General features: G+C 33.8%; 2 protein-coding genes across 3 annotated transcripts in view; one reads left to right on the top strand and one right to left on the bottom strand.

The window, feature by feature from the left end:
* The window catches only part of LOC105152991 (cilia- and flagella-associated protein 52), a 29120-nt gene that overhangs the window by 2327 nt on the left and 4587 nt on the right, over nt 1–22206 (bottom strand). Inside the window, exons 2-8 of one of the 2 annotated variants that reach the window (XM_011067583.2) lie at nt 2472–2679; nt 1884–2083; nt 1631–1808; nt 1194–1443; nt 775–1051; nt 398–573; nt 185–333 (exon numbers count right to left, since the gene is read on the bottom strand). In XM_011067583.2, coding sequence (XP_011065885.1) covers nt 185–333; nt 398–573; nt 775–1051; nt 1194–1443; nt 1631–1808; nt 1884–2083; nt 2472–2517 — 1276 coding nt within the window. In that variant the 5' untranslated portion in view covers nt 2518–2679. The remainder of the gene's footprint in view (nt 1–184; nt 334–397; nt 574–774; nt 1052–1193; nt 1444–1630; nt 1809–1883; nt 2084–2471; nt 2680–22206) is intronic. The other variant, XM_087410223.1, reaches the window with a different exon arrangement.
* On the top strand, nt 4733–21753 carry LOC105152995 (dietary and metabolic glutamate transporter). Its single transcript, XM_011067592.2, has 4 exons — nt 4733–5179; nt 18936–19156; nt 19601–20492; nt 20954–21753. Exons 1-4 carry the CDS (start codon nt 5155–5157, stop codon nt 21283–21285), a joined length of 1470 nt encoding a protein of 489 aa, XP_011065894.1. The 5' UTR covers nt 4733–5154; the 3' UTR covers nt 21286–21753.

Here is a 22206-nt window from a genome sequence, read left to right as displayed (position 1 = left end):
TTTATACATATTCATGAAAAATTTTTTACTGATGAATGGAAAATTTTATATGTATTAAGTTAATAATATCAGATCATTGCACGGATAATAACAGGAAAGAGAAGTTTATAATCTCTGATTTATATAATACTTGAATTGTAAAATCCTCAATAATATAAATATAAATATGACTAGCCATATGTACCAGAAAGCAGCATTTGATCATCACGTGCGAACAGTAGACTGGAGCAAATGAAATTCGCCACGGTGACACGAACTCTCTCCTTCTGCTTTTCCAGTACCCACAACCTGACGTCGTTCTTGCTGCCTGTTGCGAATACCTCCGAATGATTGCTGTGACATTAAAGCGACGTTAATCGATTCGATCAACCAGCATGTAATTGCAAAACTTCCTTACCGTGGAAATGCAATACTATATATGCAGCTGGTATGACACGTGACGAGCAGACGCATGTCTGCAAAATTTGACAGCTTTATCTGATAGATCTCGCACCAGGATGTCCCAATCAGCACGAATTCGTTTAAATAGAGAACCATGGATGTTACAGCACTACACACGTTTTCTTTTTGATGCTGATTAATAAAAAAGGGGATAATTACGATTTCAGTCATAAATTCTTTGCAAGTCATTTGTATATATTGCCAACTTTCGTCATTAATTTTTGTTTTTGTAATTCCATGTTTTGCAATATCTTTATATATCTTTTCCTTCCTTTGTTGTTTTCTGCTTCTTTCTTATAATGTATCTGTCGTGAAGTGATTTGAATGACTTACAGTGAGTATCTGCGGTGTATTGGGAAACTTCGATGGCTGCTTACGCATTTGGCTCTCTTTCATGCTTATTATTTGGATCAACTCGATGGTACCGTCACCGGTACCGACTACCAGTTTTCCATCCTTCAGAAGCAGCAAGCTCCTCACTCCGCCCGCGTATAAATCACCCTCGCCCATCTTCATCTTCCTCGGGTCGCGCGTTATCTTTGAGTAGCAGTCTATCAACACCGGCAAGCACGCCGGTTCTCCGCGTTGCAGATCGTCACGCAAATTCAACCTGAGAAAGAAGAGATGATTGAACAGGAATGAAGATGCACACAGTAAACGAAGATGAAACGTAATGATATGGCAATTAAAAGATATAGATATTAATTGAAGAGCTGTGAATACTAATTTTTCCACAGGCGTCTCTATGTGACCTTGCTTTAATGATATCACCGGAAGAAGTGCCGCAGTAGATGCTCTCGTCCTTTTCGTCTACAACGATGCAGTTAATGAGACGCTTTAATTTGCCCATTTCCACTTCGAGATTGTGCATTCGACGTTTCTCCGCCTCGATCCACCAGAGCTTCAGCGTCCTGTCGCCCGCGCTAACGAAGCACTCGCCGTGAAGATGCGTTTTCGTAATACTATATGCGTTACCGCTCGTATCGTTGCTGGCGATCGAACCTGCAGAGGATTGTTTTTCAATATTTGATGTACATTTGTGAGTTGAATTTCTGTTCTACAAATTGTTTGCAAAAGAATTTTTTTTCGCAGAGAAACTTCTGCATTTCTTCATTCATATACACATCTATCTGAGATTCTTCTCGCAGATTTGTGGGGAAATATTAATAAAAAGAATAAGGACAGATACCGCAAATTAAAGAATTCTTTTTGACGTCCCAGATAATTATGTTGCCGTCGTCTCTGCCACCGAGACTCACGAGGAAGTCGCTGTTACAAGTAAAACATAGGTCCACGATGCCGACCTTGTGCGTCTCATAACTGCCTTTCATCGTACCTTCCTTGTAATTCCACACAATCACCATGGCCTGTGACATGAAGATGTAATCGGTGAAATCAAATGTAATTGAATTGCATATGAGAATATTAAGATGTATACGTACCTTGAAACCAAGATGATTGTTTTGTCCGGAAGCAACGTATTCACCGCACGGAGAGACACACAATGTCGAGACATTATTTGTGTGACCGCTCAAAAATCGTTGCTCGCCAGTTTCGATGTTCCTTATGACGACCTTGTACCCCATCGGATAGAGGAGGTGCTTCTCATCCGGATGCAATTGCAGAGAGTTCTTTGTTATGCCTTAAAAAAAGATTGAAGGACATTAGAAAGATAAAATATAAAAGAAGAATGTAAAGTTATTAATCATGGAAGTACAAAGTGGCATACAGTAATTAATTAATTTCATCTAGAAATATGTGAAAATAAAAGTGCAAAATAAGCTGTATAAAATTTCGATTCATTGTTGTTCTTATACATTTTTCAAAAATTTAAATCTTGTAAAATTCATGTTCCTTGATTTTGTATAAACTCAACTTAATCAGACTTTAATAATTTTATATATTTTTGATTAATTCATTTTGAATTAAATTTATTTAATTACTTAAATGTAAATAAATCTGTTTTGAATTTAATAAAAATTTAATTCTTGTTATTTGAAATAAAACAATTTATTGTTTTTTGTACGAACCGTCAAACGTGATTATTCCAATCGTTTCAAGATCTTGAGGCTCCATATCGCTTCGTTCATCAACTTTACGATAAACGTATTATTACAAATATACTAGGCCGTGAAAAGCGTGAAGTTGCGGAAGCAACGTAAATAGCGTCACCGTGGTGATGAATTGATTGTTTATGAACCCCGTGCATTTCGTGCACTCAACCCTTTGAAGTTTATTCTGTAAAATTACTTTCATCTCTTCAAAAAGTACAAAAAGATGTCAAGTATATTTGATTACTTCTTTTAATACATACATAAAAAAATTTTAAAATAGTATAACTGAATATAACTTTAGAAATATCGTAAGAATATCTCTTGCGACATAAAAACAAATTTAAAAATGTTAAAAATAGATAATTAAAGAAAATATATTCATAATTCATAATTTGCAATTTTCAAGGTTTCGTAACATCCTTACATGCATATATACATGTATGTATATTTATAATATGCATGTTTTTGCAGAGCTATATTCTCGATCGTCAATATCATAGTTTTCGTGTATATCGATCTAGCTCTCAACTTTCTATTCCAGCCGCAATCGGAGGAGGCGCATGATTTTTTCAAATAATATGTATATTCATTAGTGACGGAAATATTGTTATTTTCTTATGACTCTTGAAATAATAAACAATCGTGAGAATTATAGGGCAAATGAGAGTGTAACGCAGTTGTTGAAGCGTGATGAAATAATACTGTTATTCAGTGCAGTATTTAATTGAATATATTTCCATATAAACGTTTTGATTCTTTTTAAAGTCATCATTAGCATTACTATTAGCATTACTAGTTCTTCAGAAATATGAAAACATCCCTCATGCATCAATGGCAGCCACTAAAGGATTGGACGATCTTAAATGAAGTGCACGAATTTCTTTCGTTATAATTTTGCTGCATGGACGATATTCTAGTAATTTAGTTTTTGTAATCACATCTCTCATCACTTAATGAAAAATTGTATAAAATTACAACGAAATTTATGCACTTCATTTAGGATCATCCAGTCCTTTAGTGGCCATTAATGAATGAGGGATGTTTTCATATTTCTGAAGAACTGTAAGTAACACTGATGATGACTCTAAAAAGAGTCGAAAAAAAATTCGTATGGAAATATATTCAATAAAAAACTGCACTGAATAACAATATTATTTAATCACGCTCCAACAATCGCGTTTCTTATTTGCCCTAATTCTCACAATTGTTTATATGTATATTCGTCATCATTTTCCAATTAATATTGTTCTTTAACTAATTAATCTTGAATTAGATAATTTGATTTAACTTAAGTAGTAACGAGATAATTACGATAAAAATAAGCTTCGTCTATCTCAATAAAATTCATACTTTTTCTTTCAATTATAAGATATTATTTTGTATAATTTATTTATACAATATCATTATTTGCATTTTCTTTGTAACCTCTATATAAAATTAAAAAATATAACTTAAAAAGTATAGATCTTACAGAGATTACAAAAACAATAATTATATAATTTTTTAATTAAATATTAATCACGCTTAGAGAACTTCGCGGATCGTCGATTCTATCTTGGTTGCAAACGAAATATCATTGCCATCACATTAAAAAATGTATCAGATTCAGTGGCCTTGTGGCCTTGCTCAAAATAGATAATTAACGTCGATATCGCGATCAATATCAAACACTTTGCACAGAAAAAAAAAATAGAATTGCATGAATTTATATGCGCGGACCCGACGATCACGACGTCAGCACGTTCGCCATGAGATAATACGTGAATAGAATTCGTCAGGTCGGCGATTATTATTATACGGAAGATGAGTGGTCGAAGACAAATAGTCCCTGTGAAGGACTCCAGATCTGTACTTTCTAAAATTTTCAGAGTGAACACTCTGAAATCATTCATACTTAAAGATTAAAAATTAAACCACTCTTTTCCTGTAAGACTAGCTCAATTTTCTCTGTAGAATGAGATTCCACTCTAAAGAATTTAAAGAGTAAAGAGAACGATTTTCTATCGTTTTCCAATTCGTACAAAAATTTGAATAAAAAATGATTGCCGATTCCGCTCAAAGTCAGAAAACCGGTTCATAATTCGCTCGCTCCGAAAGGCACGTCGCAACATAGTAAATTTCCTCGTAGAAAATACGAAATAATGAAATCGTGTATTTCCCCTCCGTTGTTAGGCAATGCGTTATCGTCGCGTGTCGACGTTAATAAGGTTCAACGGCTGCATGGAAAAAACAGTTCAGGAAAGACTATAGTAGACCTACTAGTACACCTGAAAAACGTCGTACACGCGGTCGATTCACGGCCGAGATCGGGCTTATCGCCTCCTTGCCGCTCGTACTTTACGTTTCTCTTACGTTCCCCACCCTGGATAATGTGCGACGAGTAGCACATGCAGATATAAAAGCGAACTTACGAGGGTGCCGGATTCAGTCGCTCGCGACACGTGTGTACGATTTGACGAGACAAAAGGAGAAGTGACAGCTTTGTATTTTGGAGCTCTTTGTGACCCTTGAAAGCGAAAGAGCGACTATTCGAGTAGGAAGGGCCAAGAAAAGCAAAGAAAGCCGCCTCTGTCGCTTCAACCCCCGAGATTTCAACGATTAGGAAAGAGGAGACTTCGTCAGCGTATCGTATTCCTCGAGGATAATTAATCTCCCAAGGATGATCTCCGCGTTGAAAATGTGCTGTAAGTACGATCTCGCGTCGTAATCTCGCGCGCGAGTCTCTCGCCTTAGGCATTGAAAAAAGTCTGATAATAGCTATCAAATATCGAGTGAAATAATTCCGATCAAATGTTTGATTAATATAACTAAGAATAATTTTACTTTTCTAAATATTTAGTATAAACAATCAAGTAGCACAGCAGCGCTTGTAAAGCGTTAAAAAAATGCGCTTTTATATGCGCTTTTTTAGCGGTTTGTAAGCGCTGTGTGTTACTTGGATATTAGCAAATGTAACATAATAATATAATCAACTGTTTTGATGATGCTTATTAAATATTTATAGAAAAATAAAATTATTTTCAATTATTAGGTGTTGGAATTAATTCGTAGCGTTTTTTAATGAAAGAATGTTATTTATTTCACATGAGCATTAAAAAATACATTAATGAAAGTACTTCCCATCACTTGTAAAACGCTACGAATTAATTCCAACACCTAATATATTAATCAAACATTTGATTGGAATTATTTCATTCAACATTAGGTAGCAATTACTACAGACTTTTTTTCGGTGTGCGTTTCCGTCCGCGTATTTACCTCTTGATTAAACGTTGCGTGTTCGATCGATCCTCTTTTTTTATACATCGGATCATTTTTTTATTCTAAGCAAATTTTTTGCAAATTAACGATTATTTCATCGATCACGGCGGATCTTTGCGGTTGCGCGCGCAAACGATTTATTTCATCGATATCAGAAGTTGTCGAGTACCAAAGCTAATGTAGCGGAGAAAAATATTCAGAAAAAGTTGATAATATCATTGAATGCGTCATTTTGTAATCTCTCGAGTGGATAATACACTAAGTTATAGTCGCGATAATCTGAAAACCGCGGTATGAAAAATCCAATTGAAGTACATCTTATTCCACATATCTCTACAATAGCAAATTATATTATTAATAAATGTTGGCCCAATACTGGCTCAGCATATCTTCAATGTTTAATTGCAATTAATGTATCGCTAATAAATTGCTATTAGAAATATGCACATGGAAAGAACAATTTACTAAAGTGTCTAAAAATTTAATTAGATACAGATCTGAAAACAATTTTCTTGGATCATTAAAACTTTATGTAGAACGCTCAAACATTAATGACAATATAGCAAAAATTTTGAAATTTTAGCAGCTTAGAAATCCTAAATAATTTATTTTGATAGCCTAAACAAAATTATTTGCAGATCTGTATCTAGCCAAACTTTTAACCTAGATATAGACCTGCAACTTCAACAAAATTGTTCTTTCCATGTGTAATACATAACCGAGGATGAGATGGCGCATCATACGTGAAACGGAACTATTATATATATTGACTGTCGAATACAAATTAATTCGTCGTTGGCGATCTACATAAATAGATGTCAGCTTTACTAATTTGACTTTTCGAAGAGAAAATGAACATACTTGCAATAAAATAAGGTTCCTTACATTAAAATAATTAACAAGTTACACGTAGGAATCCTTTTAGAAATCGACGCTGTGATAATTGCGCGTTTTTTAAAATTGATATGAAACAGTCCTTATATAATCGATAATTTATTTGTTGAACGTTTCGGCTAACTTCTAGCTTTCTTCGGTGAGAGAGATATACAAATTTCATATATATCTTCATCCTGTGGTTACATTCTAAAATTTCTCATAACCAGTTAGAAAGCTGGATGGTCAACTTTAAATATAATAATTGAATATTATTATAATAATTGATTATAAAGTCAAAAGAATATTAAAAAACTTATAGAGATTGCTGTGAAAATTCACCTCAGGAGCACGTTAGAACGAAACGTTCGATAAATAAATTATCGATATTAATTATGCGAGGACTGTCTCATATTAATTTAAAAAAACGTGCAATTATTACAGTACCGATTCCTAAAGATCCATGTGTAACTTGTTAATGTGAAAATAAACATTTTATACATTTTGATGAAAAGAAATAATTACAAGTATAAAGTAACTGATATAAAAACGGAGATAAAATTATAATTGAATTATATAGTGTCAATATGTTACATACCAAATAGAATCACGACTTCCTCGAAATTGTCGGAAATCTTCCCGGAAATATGGTCGCAGTTTGCAAACATAGTTGTTGATATCTTTTCATTCATTTCATAAAAACAATAATATAAAAAAATAATAATTTTTATTTTATTTTATTATAAAAGCAAATCATAATTTTAATGTATAAAATTAACTCTTTCCGAATCAAGTAGAAAATCAATATGGTGATATATGAGGTTTTGAACCCCATATAGAGAGCCCCACATGGGAGTATACCCCATGCTATACTCAGGGCTGGGCATATATTTGAAATACTTTATTTAAAACACACTATTTGCAATACAAACGTATTTTATATTTTTTATTTTAGCGGATCACAGAAAAGTATTATGTATTTTGTTTTTAAAATCGAAAGATTAAAAGCTTTTTGTATCTTGTAATTCAAATAATAAGGTTAATTATTAATGTTAGTATTTGAAATACAAAATACAAAATATTTTCATGTATTCCGAACAAATATAAAATATAATTGTCTTACCAATATTGTTTTTCAAAATAAAAGTATTTCAAATACATGCCCAGCCCCGGCTATACTTTACCATAAGTATATTAATTTACGACAGGCAACATCGCACTCCAGCTGCACAAAACGGCAACTCGCGAAAAGTACTTATTAAGAAGTTATAGAAGTTTACATCTTTGGAATATGTCACACTCCATCTAGTTCACTGAAGATTAATAAGTTTTATAGAAACAGAGAAAAGTGAAGGAGAGAACTGCAAAGTATATCTGTCATCATCCGTCGAAAACACAAACACCGTCACAAACCCATACAACACAGAAACATACAATAACATTACTGCTACGTTTGCAATGTTATTGTAATATGACTGGAACGTTCGAATTATTACAATATTGCTGACATAATAGCATGTATGTATATCTGTGCTATATATATAAGAAAGGATCATCGATTATTAAAAATCCCAATTTGCTAAAGTCACAGTCGTGATCCGTTGGCTTTCACGTTCGCCTGACCGCAAGAAATGCCTTGACATTAATTGCGACTCGTTTGTTTGCCCAGATCACTTCCTGACATTCATGCGGGACGCTACGATTCGCGTCAATAATTAATCGTTCCTTTTAACTAAAACGGGAACATGATAAAGAAGCGGAGGCACAAAAAGCTACTGGAAAAGGTAAAAAGAAATCCAGAAAGTTCCAATCATTATCTCTATTTGTCGACTGTCGGTCGCGCCCGAGATTTTTCTCTCTCCTCTCACCTTTCTCTTGCGAACCTTGACAGGCGCTATATAACGAGTGGCTTCCGGAAATCGTCGACTGTATCACATCCCTTTGCAGAGATCGCATTTTCTTTCACAAATGGAATCTTCTTCACAAATAGAAGGCATACGAGGCACAAATGTCATTCTTGTTCATGTGACATCCATGAATCATGCGTTCGTTACGAGACTTCGACGAAGCATGCGATTACTGATCTTTCGCGAGTCGCTGTATATATTAAGTTGAACAAAAAACTCTTCTCAATTTTTTCTCAATAAATGGCTTTTGTCAAGCGTAACGTGATTATATATTCAATGAGAACGGCATGATGAGGCTATCTGAAAAATGGTAGGAAATATAGCCGAAGAAATATTCAGTATCTTAATTAAGAAGTGATTTTAAAAATAAAATTTAATTTTGATTTTGTTTAAAAGGTAAACCAGAAGACTCCAACTCATTATTGACGAAAAATAATTCATGAAAGATACATTTCATGGAAAAAGTTTCTGATTTTGTATTTAAAATATATTTTAAGATATAATTTAACATAATATTTGAAATAATTTTTAGTCATTCAAGAATTTTGCGTACATGACAAGTTATACGATTATAGTAAAGTTTGTAAGTTTATATCTTGAAAATGATTTAAACAGTGCTTGAAAAATATTACATTTTAATTATTATTTAATTTATGATAATTTTAATTTTTAAATATATATTTTTTAATACATGGTATCTAAATGCTCAAATGTTGTTTCACGCGGATCGCATAATTATTTTTCAAACCATGTGCTTTTTTTTCGCGCTTTCCGTTCTTCTTCACTGAATAATGAGTCATGGCATGTAATTTTCTATAAAACTTTATTTTATCCCTGTTATAAATATTTCATCCAAAATGTATATGTATGTGTTTCTTTACTTCGCACTAGAAAACACAATTTAATAACTGTAAATAAATCAAATGTCAAACAATTTTCAACAAATTCTCGCGGAGATTCAGTTCTCACTCTTCTCCCAAGGGAAAAAAATTATGCGATTGATCATCCAAAAAACACATAAAAGTCAAAATGATTTTATTTTAACATCAATAAATTTTACAATAAAAAATCACATTAATTTGACTTTTATGACGTCAAAATAAGATCATTTTAACTTTAACTTGATTTGGTGCATTTCTTGGGTATCTGCCAAACGACGTTTCGCGCTCGCGGTTCTTGGTTTTAACACACGTCATAAACTGGATAATTCCCGCGCTGTGCTATTGCTCTATAGTTGCTTGTCACGTTAATTTTCAGACGTTTAATTACCGAGTCATTTGTCCGAGGATAACGAAGGATCACGGGACTGGTTACAGTAATTAAAATCTCGAGCGCGTGTGCCGCTTCACCTCGACATCGCGGCACGGCCGCAAAAACGAACGTCTCGTTATTATCATCTTGACAAATCAATGTCGAAACAGTTAATAAATTACAGTAGTAAGAAAGTGTATGGAAGGGGGGAACAATATTATCGGTAAAGTCTTTGTTAGCCTCTCTGGGCACTTTCCGCGTATCGCATAGATAAGATAGCGCCGGCAGCCCGGCAGCAAGCGATCGGCATTCTTCATAAGCAATGTCAAACAAAAAGCTATTTTTCACATAGTGTCGATTACGGTAAAGTGACAACTTTTTTGCACGCTGCATTGTCCACCGAATTAAAATTCCAGCTTAGTTCACAGCAAGAAAACTATTGATACTGAGAGACCACGCCTTGTTTATTGTAAGACTGTCGTTTCACGCTTCAAATTGAAGGTTTTGATTGGAAAAACGATATGGAAAAAAAAACGGAGAAATTCGCGGGCTGCTGCATTCTATTGCGTTTTACTGTCGCGATTAGTCATTTATTTACTGAGAGAGACAACACAAACGGCTTGATAAGAAGAATTTTTACGAAGAGTCCCAATGAATTGATCTAATTGCCACTTAATAATTATTACAAAAATATAAATAATTAATTCTCACTCATCTCACGATTGATTGCAGTTTTTTTTAAGCCCTTATCGATCAATCACGGTTTTTAACTCTCTCAGACTTTGTATATATTTCCTTTGTATATATTAGGTAAAAAAAAAAAAAAAATTGAATCGTCGTCATTTGACGTGAAAATGATGTTATTTTGTCATCAAAATAAATAGTCAGCTTGCTACCTGGGTTGAAATATACAACAAATTTGAAGACATCCGTTATAAAATGTATTTAATTCTATCGACATTACTTGAAAGATAGATATACACAACTTAGATATACACAACTTAGATATACACAACAATGTGTTTGTTAGAAAAATAGTCAAATAAAAAGAGTTAATTCCTTAATTTTTAAATATAATGCTTTAAATTAATTTTTAAAGTAAATGGAATTAAATTAAAAAACCTGGAATTAAATTAAAAAACTTTCTATTAAAATCAGTTCTGAAGGGCGATGTTTGCTGAAGTTATAAATACTTTTATGATACCCTGGTAAACAAAATTTGATCCAACGTACTGCCGGCAACCAACGATACTGCAAATTGTTATTATTTTATTACTGGTATCACTTTTGTATCTCCGGAATGATACTCCGATGACCCATTGACAGTGATATCGCGGACTCTATTTTATTATCTTCACACGATTTCCGGGAAGATTTCGAAAATAACCAGATTTGGTTAAATTAAGGGAAATTGCGCGATGTGAAGTATATTATTTCTGATCACGCTCGTCCGTCTGATGTGTCCACCACCAGAAAATTCGCGACTTCGATTCGCGATTTCGCGACGAATAAAGTTCCAGCGTGATATTCCTATCCCAAGAACACACAAATAAATCAACAAAAATGTCGTACCAAGCTTGCGATTAGCTTGCGACTAATGTAGAATCAGCTTAATGTATTTGTTTATATTATTTGTATTATATTTAACCTGTAATGTGATCGTTGGTTACGATAAAGTATTTTTTTTAAATATGATTATTATTATAGTCCATTTCTTTATTTGATATATTAATATCAGGCATACACCAGATTCGAGATGCACGTGAATCCGCCTTTTCGTTTGTTCGTCTTAACTCTTCGCGACTACGATCGCACGAGAGAATTATGTCACAATTTTGGCGGAAATAACACGGGGAGGAGGGCATCGCTCTATCTCTAGTAACAATTTATTGACGATACATTAGTTAAATATTGGGGGACATATTGGATTAATAATTTGTCAATAATTGTGCGATTAAGGATGTCCTTTTAACGTAACTTTATATGAAGATCAAAAATATTTTGCACGCTTGATTCTCAATCATCGCGTCAATGTCTGCTTTTCATCGAAATCTTCGAATTTTCCACTATGTGTGATGATTAAATTGAGAATATTATTTTCATTGGAAGTAGAGGCTTTATGAAACGGGAGTGAAATAAGTGCAGTCAAACACATTTAATCCGACTTAAATTTAGTTCTACGTCGCATTAGATGTTTCAGCAGAAATTAGACTATTGTTTACACGACGTATCTTACAGTATAAATATTATAAATTAAGTAATCGGAACAATTGATTCGCGCGACGCACTCATCATATCTTTGTGGAGCGCATTTTATCGTCCCATATTGACACTTGATTAATAAATAAAGAGAAGATAAGCGTAGAGGAAACAAAGTAGTTCAGAATTAGAATATCATCTTGACGTACCAAATATATCGCACGATTAATGCGACGATAAAACGAATCGCACGTTCATGGAGAATTGACAAAATTTTCGACGTCTATATATACCCGTTTTATTACCTGTCGATATAACGGTGAGACATTATGAATTAATAATGGCGATAATTCGAGATCGTTGAATACCAATTATTCAGTCATATGACAGAAAACTGATAATATAATATATATGTCATATTTATTTTTAAAATCTAATGATACATGTATATATAGATTTTTAAAAAGTGATATCTTTAATGAATGTTAATTCAATTCAACTAGGATTTGTTTAAAATGAAATTGTTTATTATACATTAATAATGTATAAATAAGTAATTTTCAATAATGTGAAAAATAATTTGATGAATTTTGTTGATTGATACTTAGGTGCATGGAAAATTTTTGAATCTTTATACGTAGTTTTTATCAATATATATCTTGTTGTCAGTGAGTAATTTTATCAATGAATTATTTTATGTCTTGTTATTAATTTTAATAAAAATCATTAATTAAAGCGTTATTTAATAATATAAAACTCAATTTTTTTATTTCCGCATAATATTTCATGTCTAACTGTATTTATTTTTTAAATAATTTTCCTCAAAACCATATAATAAACAATTTCATCACAATTCAATAATTGTTCAATAACTTTATTTTTTTTAATCTGCCATGTTGGATTTGCCATTTTAATCTATCCATTTTCGACTTCGTTTTTGTATTCAGCGACTCTCTTTACAAATTAATAATTAAACAATAATAATATGCTATTTCTTAAAGAAAGATCTCAAGGATTAAAATAAAAAAATTCCGAAATGAAAGTCATCTCCACGTGTATTTAAAAATCTGAGTTGCAGCGTGAGGATTGAGTAATCACGACTTTTAAATCGTAATTATCGGGATGATGAAAAATAATTTCGTAAGTCCGATGATGTTGCGTTTCGCCATTTCTCCCATTAAAACGCGGCAGGTAATCCCGCGTTCTCTGAAATCCTACAAAATCCTTATGACAACGCGTTATAAATCAGCGTTGTTGTGCGTATGTCGTAAGTTTATTTTCCGCCAATTCATATCGGAGAGGCAACCCGGCGCGGCGAAGATATCGCGAAGATATGTCAGATATTTCGATAATGATCTGCTTTACCTGCGTTTCGATTCAAGAGGGAAGGGAAAAAATGAAGAATTCACTTTTATCCCCAGAAATTTATCAATTATATCGTTGCATTGCAAGAATAATTGTCACTTATCTTCCTGTAATCATTTAATTTTCTCGGATTTAATTAAAGTTGGTGACAATTAAATCAATGATTGCGCGTAAAATCGATGACTAAATCAATTTATCTTGTCGATATACAATAGTAGTTAAGTCATCAATATCAAGAATTAAGTGTGTATCTTGTAAGACTTGTAACAGTAACCCAACACACCGAGAGAAATGACTTCATTTTAAAGTCATGAAAGTTAAAATGATAATTTTTTTTAATCAGATAATTTCATAATTTATTCTCATCGATCCAAATTCGTATCATACTGATGACTTTTTGTTACAAAATTTGACTGTTTATTAACGTTAAGAATCAAAATAAAGTCTTTTTGATTTTTTCTTGACTTTTATGCGTTCCTTTCGGGAAGTTTAATAAGTGATCTGTTTTCTGTTCCTGTACTAGACTGTTCTAGAACTCTCTTTCTCGCTTTAAACAAATATCAAACGTATATTTATCGTACTTTAAATTTCAAAAGTGTACACTAGTTCAGCCAGAAAACAGACCTAAGATAAGGACCTTCTCGCTACTAAACAGAACAATAAGTCATTATAATGTCAAAATGATGTCAAAGTGACTTCAGAATGATCATTAAAAGTAATTTTTCAATCGTTTCCGATTCATTTTAATGTCATTTTGACGTTATCGTGACTTGTTCTGCTTGGGTGTGCTCTGTCTATATCGGGCTCACTCGATCGAGTTTCTCCCCTTTCACACACGTGCATGAGTGAACGTGGCAGGAATAACGAAAAAGAAACAACGGGATATCGATGAAAAAAAGGGGGGGAGGGAAGAGGAAGTGTTACGATTCGAGGTACGCACGTATCTGAGAGAATGATAGCGCGATGACCAGATTGCGCTACAATTGCTCAATCGAGAACGTGTGTTGTGTGTATGGCACAAAGCCAATTATATAAGTAATGTTTAATATCAATGATCGGTGAATGCGTCTAACTTTGTTTTTTGTAATGCGAAGTAAACAAAGGTTCACTATCTCGAATATGTCGCAATGATCTCCTGATTACGGATCGAATGAGTGCGCGAATGCACCACTCCTTTTTTCTCCCTTTTCCTTTCTTTTCCGCCTTCGGGTGAAGGCAAACTTCCCCGACTTCAGGAATTTTTCCTGTTCCCGATTACCATCGAGAGAGGCTACTGGGTCACCGTCTTCCGCGAAAGTAAGCCTCCCCCCGTTCCGTGTAATAACTTATAACTATCGATCAAACCGACAGTTTGACGATTTTCGCAAGATATACGTCGTTTTCTGTGATGACGAGATTTTCGCGAGACGCGGTATATTTCCGCCGACCGCTTTTCCCAAGGCGAGAGACACTCGTGTGGTTTTCCCTGTGCATTCTATTACGAGGAAAGTTCAGGAGATTCGATCAGTAGGAGTAATCAGATAACAAACGGAATACGGCGCCAATCTCGAATACTTCACTTATTTGATAATTATAAGCGAATAGCTTTTCCGAGTTCTTTTCGTTATCCTTCACTTAGTTTTGCGTTGCACAGTCTTGCTATTTTTATAAAAAAATGTTTCCGACCACAAATTATAAATTTATGTACGATATTATCGCAAGGATTACTTCGCTTACAGCAAGAGATTATCAACAATAATATAATTGAAAGGATATGGTTGACTGATCAAACATTGCATGGTAATGTGGAGATAAGCGCGAAATAGATAAACGAAGGGAATATTCGAAAAGTAATGTGTGAAGAGATGTACTTACAGATAACGAGGCTTCGTTTTTAATCGATTTTGGAGCTTCAACAAAGTATCAGAAACTTTCTACAATAAACTATTATTAAGCTTTGAGGCAGATATTTATAGTAGATTCTTATTTTAAGATGGTCTTAAGTAATATCTTAAGATTATAATATGTGTGTGATTGACATATGATATCTTAAGACGGATTTAAATATAAGAGTTTAAATATGAGACGTCGATTCTTATATTTGAGATTGTCTTAAGTACAGTCTTAAGATATTATTAGCATCTTAAGACATTACTTAAGCCAGTCTTAAAATAAGAACGGAGTATGTATACAGCTTTGTCTTAAGTCATAAAAAACTGACTAGTCACAATTGAATGTCGAAGAATAATCGAAGAATGAACGATCAATTTCTTATAACTTAAACCTTATTATTAAATAATGACTTATCATTAGCGTTTTCAATAATATAATGGTCCGTATTTTCTTGAGACGTACATTGCAAATGATATACGCAATTTGTTAGAAATACAAGTAGTCCCGCGATCTCACTTCTATCTCGAAAAAAAAGCGTTCTATCACGTCAATCATTCTTTATATAAATAACGTGGGATCCAGATAGAATTTTTACCCGTTTCGCGATGCGTGTATCCCGGATGATGTGCCTTCGAAGGCACCGACGAGGAAAGTTCCGCGTACGAGGAAAAAATAACTATCAGCTGGATGAGTGATGATCGTCCAGCTGCCATCACTATGATAGGCAAAGGTCAAGCGAGGAAGATAGGATTTGGTCACAAAATCGGAATTCCCAAGCAGAATACAAGTCATCATGATAAAATGATGTCAAAATGATTACTGAAAATTACCTTTCAATCAGTAATGATTTATTTTAATGTCATTTTGATGTTATCGTAACTTGTTTTTGTGCTTGGGACTCTCGCGGATTTTTTCGTATCAGAATAGAAATTGAGATTGAGATTGAGATTGAATCTGATCAATCTCATTTTCAATCTTTAGTCTGATACTAAGCATAACCCAGGTAGAACCAAAGTCAAACACAAGATCAAATAACAAGATCAAAGTGACATCAAGTAATCATCATTAAAAAAAAATTAATCATGATGATATTCGATATATCTTTGACAATTTTTAAGTAATTTTTTAATTAAAAAATAACTTAAAAATCCTTTTCAAAAATTTACCATAAAATCATCATAAAAAGTATATCGATCAATAATATTCTTATAATCTTTTTTTATATTGTCTGCTATTTGATATCATCTGGATTTCATATTCTATTCAGAAAAAAAGACGTCGCTTTATTGTAATCCTTGTGAAATTCTCGAAGAGACGGAAGGCTGAAACGTTGGCCGGAAAACGCTTCCGTTCTCCTGTGTTGCGACACAATCGAGTCGCAGCGTACATTCACCGAGAACACGGGACATACTTCCTCAATGAGATGCGTATGTCATTGCATTGTCGAGACACGTGCGTGCGTGAGTACGTGATCGCACGCGAGCGGACAGCCGCGGAATAGAAAACGCGTGGCCGAAGGTTCATTCACCAAATCGATAGAAAACTACTGCGCGAAGGTTGAACGACGATTGTCGTTTATAAAGAAGTCCCATCGCCCTCGCATTGTCCATATCAGAAAAATCACGCTTCTTTCGCAAAATATATTATCTTTATCAGCATAATATTAAATTAAAAAACGATACAAAACCAATATTTTTTTTTATTAAAATCGAGATATATTTCTTGAAATCTCGTTTGTAAGTTATCATTATCGCAACGTTTTACCAGAATCACTAACTGAACGATTAATAGAATAGCAAAACCTTAAGGAATACACGGTCAACAAAAAATCAACATAACTTTGCTTTGTATTCATAATAAACAGTCAAATTTCGTAAAAGAAAAATCGTCGTTTTAATTTTTGGTTCCTTAGTAAAATGACGTTCTGTAAAAATTTTGAGCGAGCAATTTATTTCTAAAAATTGTAAAAGAAAAAGACATATCGGTGATAACGGTGAAACAAACGACAACTAATCGGATAACAAAGTCAAGATAAGTACATGGTAAGGCGAGAATGGTCTAAGTCCATTAAAGAGCATAAATTATCGTGGAAAATGCGTAAATAACTTCTGTATGAGCGAATAGATTAACTCATAATACCTTTAAGATCTCCTCGACACGAGTTGGCGGGTTGCGTTTAGAATCGTCACTCGGATGCACTCAGGTATCGTTTTATCCTTATGAACAAGAACGATAACTGGATGCATCCTTAAACACAATCCTGCATTGAATCCTAATTATATTTGTAAACAATATTAAAACAAATAATATAGAAATTTTTATTTAAAAAAATTTTAAGTAACTTTTAACAGTAATGTGATATTTTTCATTATCTCTACAGACTCTTGTGCAATAAAAACTGCACGTTTAAAATTATGAGCAACGTAATTTTGTACGTGATTAGCTTGCCTTAATCACATAATAAAATTAGTCGCTTAAATTTTCGGAATGACGAAATTATGTTTATTTCTACCAAAGTAAAGATTACTTAACTTTAATTTCGGTTCAATTTTCCTATTTATCATTTTCTAAGTTTTACAAGAGAACCGTCAGAGCCGTCCTTCACCGATTTTGATGGGCTTTGAATATATTGTAGAGTATAAAAAAATATTAGACCCATATTTTTTTATCAACGTATCTCAAGATTTAGGCGGTGAAACATCCCCTCGAAAAATATGGATTTTATCGGTTTTTTAAATATCTTCGAAACTATGCGATATATAAAAAAATGTTTAATACAAAAGTTTTATAGTATTTTGTGCTTTATAACTTTATATAATAGTATATTCACTTTTTTTTAATATCAAAGATATTTGCTAAAAATTTATATTTTTCGAGAAAGTTTCACCTCCTAAATTTTAAGATATGCTGATAAAAAAATATGGGTCTAATGTTTTTTGAATAAAAAACTTAAAATAACAGGACTATTAATATTTAAAATACGACAACGAGATATAAAAGGCTAATAAGAGCTTTAAGTTTTTTATTCTAATGTTACGCTGGCTGTAAAATGCGCACTTTTTTCGTTCTTTAAATTTATACAATATCATTATAGTTATCATGTAGCAATAACCTCTAAACTATGAATAAAATTTCATAAATCCATTTTGTACTTAATATTGTATTCTGTAGCGTTTTAATTTTTTTATTTTCTGCAGTTCTTGTTTGTTATATCTATTTTCAATTATACTTATGTTAAACGAATAATGGGGGATTTTTTTATGTTTTCTGACTCTTAGTATTTTGGACATTAAGCTTAATGTTCAAAATACGACAACGAGATATAAAAAGCTAATAAGAGTCAGAAAACATAAAAAATCTCCATTATTCGTTTAACATAAGTGTTAACATAATTAAAAATAGATAACAAAAGAACTATTTTCTGCAGTTTTTATTTGTTATATCTATTTTCAATTATACTTATGTTAAATGAATAATAGAGATTTTTTATGTTTTCTGATTCTTATTAGCCTTTTATATCTTGTTGTCGCATTTCTAATATTTTTTTATATTCTACAACATATCCAAAGCCGGTCAACATATCAAAATCGGTAAGGGATGGCTCCAATGGTTCCCTTATTAGGAAAACGATAAAAAGAAAAAGATAAAAAGAAAGTAAATTTACAGTTAATAGAAATGGATATCAATGACGTAGAATTTATAAAAATTGCAGGCGGCCGATTGTCGCAACGATGGATATTCGCTTTCATGGGGTTTTTGGCGATCCTGAATGCCTATACGATGAGAGTCTGCCTTTCAATCACTATTACGGAAATGGCGGTTTCGATCAAACACAATTATACAGATCAAGATACTTGTAAATATGATACTGCTGAGAAAGAATCTGTAACATATTCGATGGAAGGGAAATACGATTGGGATGAACGTACGCAGGTAAAAGATATTTTATATAAAATCATAAATTAATGATATCAAAGTGTGCTTTTATGTTTTATCTTTTTACTTTTAAGATAAGAGCATCACGATAGACGAAGTGTCGGCCGATTTTTGTATTGTTTTTGCTCAATGTGTATAGTTGCTCACATGAATATGATACAATTTTAATTATTTTCCAAAAACAATTAAATATACAATCAGTCTCGACAGATACAACAGATACTTTGTCTATTTCCACACAGTACATTTTATTCTTTAGAAGGAAAAATGTAGGTTTTCCTCTGAGCGGTTTTAAGATGTTCTGTTATATAAATATGTTTTTGTCCTAAATTACTTATTATTATTTACTTATTATATTACTTATTTTTATTTTTATCCTTGTGTTTTACTCTTCTTTATTTATTTTTGTACTTTTATTTTCATATTTTTTTCTTGCTTCAGGGCCTTATCCTCTCGTCCTTCTTTTGGGGCTACATCCTCACGCACATTCCGGGCGGAATACTATCTGAGAGATTCGGCGGCAAATACACCCTCGGTCTTGGCATTCTCTCGACAGCAATATTCACCTTGTTGACACCGTTAGTGGTCCAATGGCGCGGTGCAGTTGGTCTGATCGTGCTACGGGTTCTCATGGGTCTCGGTGAAGGCACGACATTCCCAGCGTTGAACGCCTTGCTGGCGCAGTGGACACCGCCGGAGGAGAGATCGATAATCGGTTCGCTGGTATTCGCTGGCGCCCAACTCGGTACAGTGTTCGCCAACCTGGTATCTGGCCTGATCCTGCACCAGTACGAGTGGCCCGCGGTCTTCTACGTGTTTGGCAGCATTGGCGTGCTATGGTTTGTTGTGTTCGTGCTAATTTGCTACAGCAATCCGTACGAACATCCGTTCATCTCTGAACGCGAGGTCAAGTTTCTACACGAACGTATGAACGAGCACACTCATACGAAACCTCCACCCGTGCCTTGGCGGCACATGTTGCGCTCGGCGCCCCTCTGGGCCCTGATCGCCGCCCAGGTCGGCCATGACTGGGGTTTCTTCACCTTGGTCACCGATCTGCCCAAGTACATGAGTAGCGTGCTTAATTACTCCATCAAGAGCAACGGTCTGGTCTCTGCGTTGCCCTACCTCATCATGTGGTTCTGTAGCATAGGGTCATCCTGGCTAGCTGACTGGATGATCATCAAGGGCATTATGTCGCGCACCAACGTGCGAAAACTTGGTACCACAATCGCCTCCATAGGCCCGGGAGTCTTTATTATCGCCGCCTCTTACTCTTCGTGCGACCGAACGCTGGTGGTAGCTATGTTCACCATTGGCATGGCTCTAATGGGTACGTGTATATATGTATATACATATATATATATAAATTTCATTTCTCGGATAATATTACTGCAATTTGCAATAAACGCGAATGCATGAACTTTGTTTTTTTTTCAAATGCATTGTTCATATAAATATCAAAGAAGCTATGATAACTCATTCCTTGAGTTAAATAATATTTTGTTATTTTTAATTTCCAATGCATGAATATGAAAATGTAAATCGATTCATTTCTGCGGTTAGTTCCAACGTAAATAACGTCTATATTAATATGTATGCTCTTAAATAAACTAAATTTGAATTAAAAATATACTTCTTGAGTTAAATTGTTTAACTCTATCGTTTTAATTAAATTAACGATATATTGTATAGAAACAGTGACAATTAACCTGAGAAATGATTAAAAATAACTCAAATTGGATATAATTTAACATGATGAATTTAACAATGTATATTTCTTTTGGTCTAAAGGTACCTTCTACCCCGGAATGAAAGTCAACGGGTTGGACCTGTCTCCCAATTACTCTGGCACTCTAATGGCATTGGTGAACGGGATGGGTGCCCTCACTGGGATCATCACACCGTACATCGTCGGAGTGTTGGCGTCCGAGCAAACGATGTCCCAATGGCGAACCGTCTTCTGGATCGTCCTGGGTGTCTTCATCGTAACGAACGTAATCTTCGTCATGTATGCCAGCGGCGAAGTTCAGTACTGGAACGACCCTGATTTCGTCATACGAGATCGAGAGGAAAGATCGCGCAAGAAGAAGGACAAAAAGACGAAGTCGGCAGAAAAAGCATGAAAATATTATTCACGACGCTTTTCCTCGCGGTGCCTCAGAGAGTAATTTTAACAAATGAGAAGCAATTGGATTTGTTAATAATCTCGTTATCATCACAGGACATTGTCCTTTCTCAACGTACTCTTAAGGTCCGCTCGTCGTTTTGCCACAACTTTGAACAAAGATCTCACAACCGCGTGAGGGAAAGATGCCCGAAAAAGATGTGCATTAACACCTCTCGCTCTTCTTGAATAATAATTTATGCGTGACATTAAGTCGCGTGGTGCCGGAATGCATCTCGAGTTCATGTCAATCCGTATCGTGAACGCTGAATGTACCGGCGATGTTTTGCAAGCGAGCCTTTTCGTGAAAGAGGAAATTGTAAATTAAAGCCGATAGATCAACAGCGATTGTATATATTGCGTAGGGTTTAAGTAAATGTACAGTATAAATATAATTTAATTGAATAAAACTGTATTTCTATTTCTATTACTCGAATCAGATTTTTTCCGGACAATCTCAGAGAATTCGATTTAGTATATCTTATTGCGAAAGAACGATCGGTTATATTGGCGAATTATTATCGAATCATGCAATCATATTTAGACGCGGCTATCATCCAACAGCCAAGAATACAAATGAGGTGCTTTAAGGAATGCATATCAACCTGTCAACTTTCTATCGGTACTTTTCGCTCGATATATGCGCTGTGTATGTACGATGGATGTGTAAGACAGATATGCAGTGTACATAATATGCTGTTTTAAAGGTATACTCATATAATCATGCAAAATGCGATATAAAATATTCATCGAATAAATAAATAACAATGATTTCAGCCAGCGGCTTTATTTTCGAAAAATATACAAAAACTTTTCGAAAATTACTGAATACATTGCTAAAATAAGTTACATTGCTCAAAACAGCAACTCGAATTCTTTG

This window comes from Acromyrmex echinatior, chromosome 10 (assembly GCF_024713525.1).
Source record: "Acromyrmex echinatior isolate Ae372 chromosome 10, ASM2471352v2, whole genome shotgun sequence".
In the NCBI taxonomy this organism is placed as follows: domain Eukaryota; kingdom Metazoa; phylum Arthropoda; class Insecta; order Hymenoptera; family Formicidae; genus Acromyrmex; species Acromyrmex echinatior.
The sequence above is the reverse complement of the archived record's forward strand: the minus strand, read 5'-3'. Positions and strand labels throughout refer to the sequence as shown.